At 34.3% G+C, this 8,298-nt stretch overlaps 1 protein-coding gene across 1 annotated transcript in view; it reads left to right on the forward strand.

Moving 5' to 3' along the window:
* The window catches only part of LOC136029968 (beta-centractin-like), a 61,609-nt gene extending 58,626 nt beyond the window's left edge, over positions 1-2,983 (forward strand). The window contains exon 9 of the mRNA XM_065708532.1: positions 139-2,983. Coding sequence (XP_065564604.1) covers positions 139-282 — 144 coding nt within the window. The 3' untranslated portion in view covers positions 283-2,983. The remainder of the gene's footprint in view (positions 1-138) is intronic.
* Positions 2,984-8,298: the final 5,315 nt, after the last annotated feature.

The following is an 8,298-nucleotide window of genomic DNA, read 5'->3' on the forward strand; positions in this document are numbered from 1 at the left end:
CGTGTATTGACTTGGGAATTCAGTCTTGATTTCTTCCTGATACAATCAAATCGTAAATGATTTTTTTGTATTTTTACGTTTCAGTATTTACCTTGAATGAAAATGATAAGTTAAGTATAATATCGTTCTTTGTTTTAGATATCTGCCCCTCAGGAGAGGTTATACTCCACATGGATTGGCGGATCTATTTTGGCCTCTTTGGACACATTCAAAAGAATGTGGATCTCCAAAAGAGAATATGAAGATGAGGGACAAAGAGTGCTGGCTAGAAAAACTTTCTGATTTATTGTTAATATAGCTTCCTTTTTTCTGTATTTTAAATTTTTCAGGCTTTCAGCGGACATATGTTACTTCTATTTTTATCCTAATTGGAAAACTAATCATTTTTTTTTTTTACAACCTATTTTTGTTTTTTTTTTGTTTTTTTTCTCGGGACTAATCTGTTTTTTTTTATTCAACTCAGAACTGGAACTTTTAGCGACAATGGTGTACTCCAAAATTTCTCCTCAAAATGAAGAGGGGGACGATTCCCAAAGAAATGCCTGGAAAGTATATTTTTAGGACAAAAAACTTGAATTTTCAAATCATGAACTCATCTAAAAACCAACTTCATTTAACTTTTTGTTTGTGACCTTCTGCAGCGCAGTTTTACTTAGCGTTTGTTTTTCTTCTTGGAAATCCGAGTATGCCCTACTGAAATAAATGTCAAGATTGGTCCGTCTGTTCGTCCAATGATCAAGTCAGTCGATCTCAGAGCTTCAGGCTGAGACTTCGGGCATTGTAGCTTTTACTTAGTTCTGTTTGTATCTATAGAAATCTGAGTATGTCCTACTAAAATAAATGTCAATAATGAGCAATCTGTTTGTTGATGATCGATTCAAGTCGATCTCAAAGCTCCGGGCTATGACTTCGCAGATTATAGCTTTTTCTTGATTCTGGGAATCTTACTACCTGCTGCTAAAATAAATGTCAAAAATGAACATTCCATTTGTTCGAGAATCGATTCAAATCTATCTGAAAGCTTCAGGCTATGACCTTTTGTGTCGTAACTTGTATTTAATTCTGTTTGTATTCTTAGAAATATTAGTATCAACTGTCAAAATAAATCTCAAGAATGAGTACTTTGTACGATCATCGATTCAATCGATCCCAAAGCTTGACGCTAAGACCTTGTGTATCGTAGTTTGTGCTTAATTCTGCTTGCATTCATAGGTATCTTAGTACCAACTGTTAAAAATAAATGTCAAGAATAAGCAATCTCTTAGTGCGATTATAGATTCAAATCTATCTAAAAGCTTCAGACTACGACCTTTTGTGTCGTAACTTTTATTTAATTCTGTTTGTATTCCTAGGAATATTAGTACCAACTGTCAAATTAAATCTCAAGAATGACTACTTTGTACTATCATCGATTCAATCGATCCCAAAGTTTGACGCTAAGACCTTGTGTATCGTAGTTTATGCTTAATTCTTCTTGCATTCATAGGTATTATAGTACCAACTGTTAAAAACAAATGTCAAGAATAAGCAATCTCTTAATGCGATTATAGATTCAAGTCGATCTCAAAGCTTCAGGCTTCGACCTTGTGTATCATGGCTTTTACTTAATTATGTTTATATTCACAGAAATTAGAGTAGGTCTTACTAAAACAAAATATCAAGAATGAACCACCTGTTCGCTCGATGATTGATTCCCTTTTACCAGCTAAAGCAAGTGAGAAGGGATCGTAATAGCTACCCTCGCAGCTGTCTTGCATATCGAACACCACAGTCATTCATTGAGATTGCTTTAAAAGCACTCCGCTAGTTGGGATATGTTTTTTGTTTGTATGTTTTTGGTCATGTATATTTTTCCTGCTAGGATATTGGCAGAATGCCAACCAAAGAGAAAAAGAAATTTTCCTGTAATCTTTTACGTTTCCGGTAAAAAGTATGCTTTAATTTCATTTGTTTACGTCGAGATGTTTTTTTTCGTAAACCTATCAAATTATTCCTTTACATCTGTAATCTTTTGGAAGACCGCCTTTTTAAACTTGGTTGGTTCATCTCATGTTTGTAAGGTTTTGGATAGCCAAGATTAGAAAGCTTAGCTGCAGGTAAATAAATCAGAATAATCTCTCTTCAAGCTGATAATCTCAAAGTTCACTATTTCCCAAATTCTAAAGCAGATAGCCTCCCTTGGAAGCGCATGCGTGGTGTCATAAGAAGTTTACATTGGAAAGGAATCGATTGGAGGAGGAGGATTGGCGTTTTTGCAGGCTGGTCTCTTCCCTTTGGTAGTTTATAGTCCCCCCCCCCCAAGGAAGCTGGAATCTCGTTTCTTGCGGGGACACTGCTTACGTTTAGGAGCAGATAAATAATAAGCATTATTTTTCGTAACTGTAATGACTTGATGTTGGTACATTATTACATAAACTGAATCCAATAAGCTAGGCCTCAGACACAATGGCGCGTTGGATGGGGTATTTGCTTGGCCCCCTTCCACCTATATTCCGAAAAATACTTTTTTAGTATTTTCATTGAAAAATATCTTTTTTGGTCTTTTCATTGAAAAAATATTGTAAAAGGTTGTTAATTTGAGTTTTATTTATTAAAGTAGTTTTAATTAACATTCAAAATTATTATTATTACAACATTTTCTATTTGACTTTTTTTTTAATATACAACTGGACAGACGTATCTATTTTTGCTTTGAACCATCTTCTGAGTCGGCCTAAAATGTAAACTCCCTGTGATTAAGAAATTTGGTTTTGGGATAGGTAGGCTCCCAAGGTTAAGCGTTTCTCCTTTGTAGTTCTTCTGTGAACAAAAATACTTGAACTGTTGTATTTCATTTGTTTAAAAGCGATGTTTTTGATTATCCTTCGCTTATAGCTTTTTGTTTATTAAAGGCGAAAGGTGGGATAAAAGTGCAGAAAGAATTAACTGTCTTTTTGTAAAATTCCAATGTTTTTATGAAAATAAACAAGATTGTCTAATTTCATATTTGTGTAGAAGTATTTCCGTGCATGCATCATTAATGCTTTGTGTTTATTGATTCCCCTCCTTCTCTCTCTCTCTCTCTCTCTCCTCTCTCTCTCCTCTCTCTCTCTCTCTCTCTCTCTCTCTCTCTCTCTCTCTCTCTCTCTCTCTCTCTCTCTTTCTTTCTCTCTCTCTCTCTCTTTCTCTCTCTCCCTTTCTTTCTTTTTGTGACTTTCTCTCTTTCTTTGTAAATTGTACAATTTGTGTAGTTTTTTATCACAACATCAAAAAGGACAAAAATACTTCCTCTCTTCCTACCTCTGCCTCTCTCACTCTCTTCTTCTTCCCATTTTCTTTTTTTTTTCGCTGCGGCGTTTTTAGGTTTCGGTAACCTGAAGGTTTCACAGACAAATCCTTATTGTTTTGCTCGTGATTTAATCAAATCCCTGAGAACTTGATCAAACCGTTGCTTCCATCAGATTAATGTGACATATCATAAGTTCATTGAAGTAAGAAGTGTCCTGGGCTAATTGTGACCGAGACTCTAATATTGTGGCCTTTTCTACTATTTTGTGACGGTGAACTGCAGTTTTTACACAAAAAGAGGTCAAATACGCTATCGATTGAAAATTCTGAGATAGCCAATCGATTTAAAACTATTGAAATATTATATATTGAGCTTCCCAGTTTCAGAGGCAGTAATGCCCCGAGGTGGCGCATTTGTTCCTAAAGAGTCAAGCAGTCCCTATAAAACGATTAATATAGGTACTTGTTTTAAATATTCATTTAATCAAGTTGGTTCACTTGATATTTTATAAAATTGTGATCAGTGATGAATAATTTCACATCAGCTATTATAGAGGAGGGCTGGTGGGTTATGCCTGATGCCTCAAAAGGCGCATTTTATATCCAAATTTTTTAACTTTCCCTGAGGATTCAAGTAAATGTGGAAGAGGGGCTGGAGGAGGAAAAATGTATAAACTAACCTCTAATCTCCCTTCAGTTTGATCAAGCGTAAACGTAGGGTATGTATGGCGATAGCTCTTTTTTTTATTGCCGAAAAATGCTTCCTTTCTGACATAAAAGATTATATCACATGCTTACCGGCACACAAGGTAGAAAATTGGAAGAGCATCTTGATTGTTGTCAGGGAATTTTCCTGGAGGGGGGGGGGCAAGGGTTCCATGAACTTTTTCATCGACGTTTTTTCAAAAATTTGCAGAATTTTTGGAGAAAGGGAGGAGAAATATTCGTAGAAATAGCTGCAATCATGCCGGAAAATCCAGGAAAGAAGTCGCAGCCCTTTATTTACAAAGATACTGATTTTTTTATGAGAAGGCGTATAAGATACGCGTTTACTGATTTTTTTCGTTTTTTTTGGGGGGGGGTCACGTTGACCTGGTGGTCACTGAAATTTGGGTGACGCTCGACTGGCACTTTCAATTACTCTTTTTATTTAACACAGGAAATCATGAATTCTCTGAAGCATAATCTATGCCTAATTTTGAAATTTCCTGAAGATGTCATTAAGTGTATGTCGAGGGGGAGCGAACCTTATCCCCTAACCTCCTTTCATTTGAAGGAATATATGTAGATTAATCATTAAGTGAATATTGAAGGGGTAGTAGTTCTCCTCCCTTTGTGGACAAGATTCAAAATTTTAAGGTAACATGGTACTATGCCTTTCCATCCCTAAGAAGATAAGAAAATTAATATGTAGATATTTAATTCTTTGCATTTTTCCAGCCCCCCCCCCCCGCCGATTTTTTCAGAGGTGATTCTATCAAGCTAGTGTTCATGGAATAAGGATATCTGGTTTGCTCAAACTGATTTTTTTTTTTTTTTTCTGGTTTCTTTTCGGGCATTAAACTAGACCTTATATTGATGAATTTTTGCTTTCCGCGTATTTCTTTCAAATAGAGCAAAATGGTATCTGCCAAAAACTATGAGGTAACCATTCAGTTTAAAATATAAAAACCTTTACAGAATCTGTACAATTTCAAGGACAATCCCTCATAATTTTCTAAGAAACTTTAGAACGTATAGGGATTAAAAAAAAAACTTGATTTTTTATTAACAGCAAAGAGTGACGTTAAAACAGCAAAAATATCTACGAGAAAGGTCCCCCCCCCTATTCTACTCTTCACTTTAAAGTTCAACTTGAAGTATTCTGAAAACTTGATATGATGCGACAAAAATCACCAGTTGGTAAGTATTTTTGACCTCACTTTAAAACCCGGTTATTGCAGCAATTGTTGTTAACTAAGGGCACTCGTTTTCGAAGCATAGTTATGAAAATTACACTTTTTTCTATATGATGGAAGTTCTACTTTTGCATAAGGAGATAGGAGTTGAGAGACACGGCAGTCCTCATATAAAGAGTGATTGTTTTATTTTTCAAATGTTAGTATCGCTCTTCACTTTCAACTGAAAAAAACGTGCGTTAATGAAATTTTATGAGATTTAATAAAAAGGAAGGTTATTATGGCTTAAAATCCTACTGATGACACTCACTGATCGATACAGTTAATCAAGCTTTAAATTTGACTAAAAAAGAAACAACTTTATTGGACGATCTTAGCATACAATCAATATATTAGCAACTAGGTTTGAAAAAATAAACATGTTCGACGAAATTTATCAATAAATCCCGTGGAAAGTTATTCGGTTTTGACAGAAACAAAAAAATGGTTTTGTTTTGACAAAATATTTCTTTAAAATAAGATATATTCCAGAAAAACGTCTGTCACAAGCCCGGATTGGCTGAACTCGCATTTATTAGTCGATAAACACAAGAAAAAAAAAATCATATATTAGCAAGACTGCCAGGAAAAAACTAATTTCGGAATGTCAAAGAGGTTGTAAAAAAAAATTGTTGAAAAAAATAATATAAACTCACAAGAACAAAAGAATAAACCAAATAAGAATACGAATACAAATTTAGTCTTGAGACTAAAAAAATAGAAAATACAATTTAGTTAAAAGAGAGAGACTATAAAAAGAAATCTCAAATATTTGGAACAAACTTTTAAGAATTTAAGGTAAAAGAAAATGAGGGCAGAGGATTCACTCATTTAACACATCAAATATGAACAGGACAAAAGCTCATCCAAATCTTTCAGTGGAAAAGTTTATTGGTATAAGATAGTTTTTTGTTAAAGCAGAAAGAGGGAGGTAGGGTCGAAGGGAAGAAAATTGACTATGGAAAAGGGAATCTATTGAGGGGCAAGGAGGTAAGGAGGGCATTGTTGGTGAAAGCGAAAGGAATTTTTATTCGCCTTTCCTTGAAGGTAAACGGATTGGATCTCCTAAGGAGGGGGATTGAACTGCCTCTATTGTGTCCGACCATTCACTGGAAATACAAGGATGCAGAACAGAACTAGCGCACTCGAGAATTTAACTTACGAATGAGAAGAAACTCCTCAATATGGTAGATTTAAGGAGATGAGGTGTGGTATTTGAGTGTTTGAAAATACCATTCTCTTGCTTAAAATTATCATTCTCTTACTTAAGTGGCTTTACCGAATGCTGTTTTCACAATAAAAAAGAGTATGGCTACTGCCCGTTTCTTTAACGGTAAAAGTATGATTCTCTTACTTAAATAACCAATTCTCTTGCTTAGGACTATCATTCTTTTGCATAAGTGGTTACAAAGTCAAAATTAGATTAACTTTTTTTTTATAATAATTGGGAGAACAGAATTCAAACACAAGTGAGAATTGGATTAAAGATTGGTTGTTAGACCACGGTCGTTTTCAGGGAGTAGGGTAATGTACTTCTGCTGAATTGTGACTTCACTACAAACAAAAGTATGGATACTGCCCGTTTCGTTAAAGGTAAAAGCATCATTCTCTTACTTAAATAACCAATTCACTTGCTTAGAATAATCATCCTTTTACCTAAGTGGCTACAAAGTTCTCCAAAATTAGTTTAACTTTTTTTTATTATAATAATGGGGAGAAAGGAATTCAAACAAAAGTGAGAATTGGAATAAGAACTGGTTGTTAGACCACGGTCGTTTTCAGGGAGTAGGGGTTATGTAATTCTGATGAATGGTGTCTTCACTACAAACAAGAGTATGGCTAATGCCTGTTTCCATAATCGTAAAAGTGTCATTCTCTTGCTTAAATAGCCTATTCTATTACTTAGAATTATCATTCTCTTACATAAGTGGCTACAAAGTTTTATAAAATTAGTTTACCTTTTTTTTATTACAATAGTTGGTAGAACAGAATTCAAACACAAGTGACAATTGGATTAAGGATTGGTTGTTAGACCGTGGTCGGTTTCATGGAAAAGGGGTTATCTAGTTCTACTGAATGGTCTCTTCATTACAAACAAGAGTATGGTTACTGCCCGTTTCTCTACCGGTAGAAGAATAAGTCCTACTGCGCATTTGGTGCTTTACTAAAACGAGTTATACTATAAGTATTATCTTTTGTTCATATTACAACATTGAAAATAACGTGAAAATTGTAGTGAAACAACACAAAGATTTACCAATAAACATTAGCACTGCGGCTTTCACTATTCCCGAAGTTTTGGGGATTTCCCGAAAATCTTGCAAAAATGGAGCGTTAAAAACTCCTGGGCCTAGAGGCGTCAAAGCTTTAAATCTGGCCTGGGTGAAACAAAATCTTAGGCCGGTGAACTTTCAGCAATTAATATCATTATATATCCACTCAGTTTAATTTATTAGTTCTTACCAAAACTGCTAATTTGTTTTGGAATAAAAATATTTTGAAATGTGGAATTGTGAAAAGCTTGAAACTATGGCAATCAAAAAAGAACAGAAAACAACTTAGAAAAGAAGTTTTCTAAAGAAAAGTAAAGCCCATATTAAACTTAAGATAAGAAGAAATAGAAACCTACAATTGCTCTAACTGAAAACATAGAGAAATTACAAATTCTTTTTCTGTAAAAATCTAAAACCGACTGCGTCTTTGGCACTTTACTGAAAACTGTACCTGTCTTGAACGGCCTTGAAAAGTAAAATAAAATTAAACTGAAAGTTTGATAAATAAGGCTGTTAAATGCTGAAAAATCATCGATTCAAGATTTTATTTCACTGTAATTTTATTTTCGTTTTCAATGTTGCAATAACTGAAAATGATATTATTTCTAATATAATTTATTTTTAGTGAAGCACCAATTACCAATGACATAGGCTTTAGGCTTTTACAGTTAGAGAGGAGGGCAGTATCCAAACTCCTATTGATAGCGAAGCTATACTTGTCTTGGACAGTCTTGGAAAGAACTAATCGAATTAAACTAAATATTTGGTATTCAACGACATTAATTGCTGAAAACTCATCGGTTCAAAATTGTAGTTTACTG

Source organism: Artemia franciscana, chromosome 8, assembly GCF_032884065.1.
Source record: "Artemia franciscana chromosome 8, ASM3288406v1, whole genome shotgun sequence".
Classification (NCBI taxonomy): Eukaryota; Metazoa; Arthropoda; class Branchiopoda; order Anostraca; family Artemiidae; genus Artemia; species Artemia franciscana.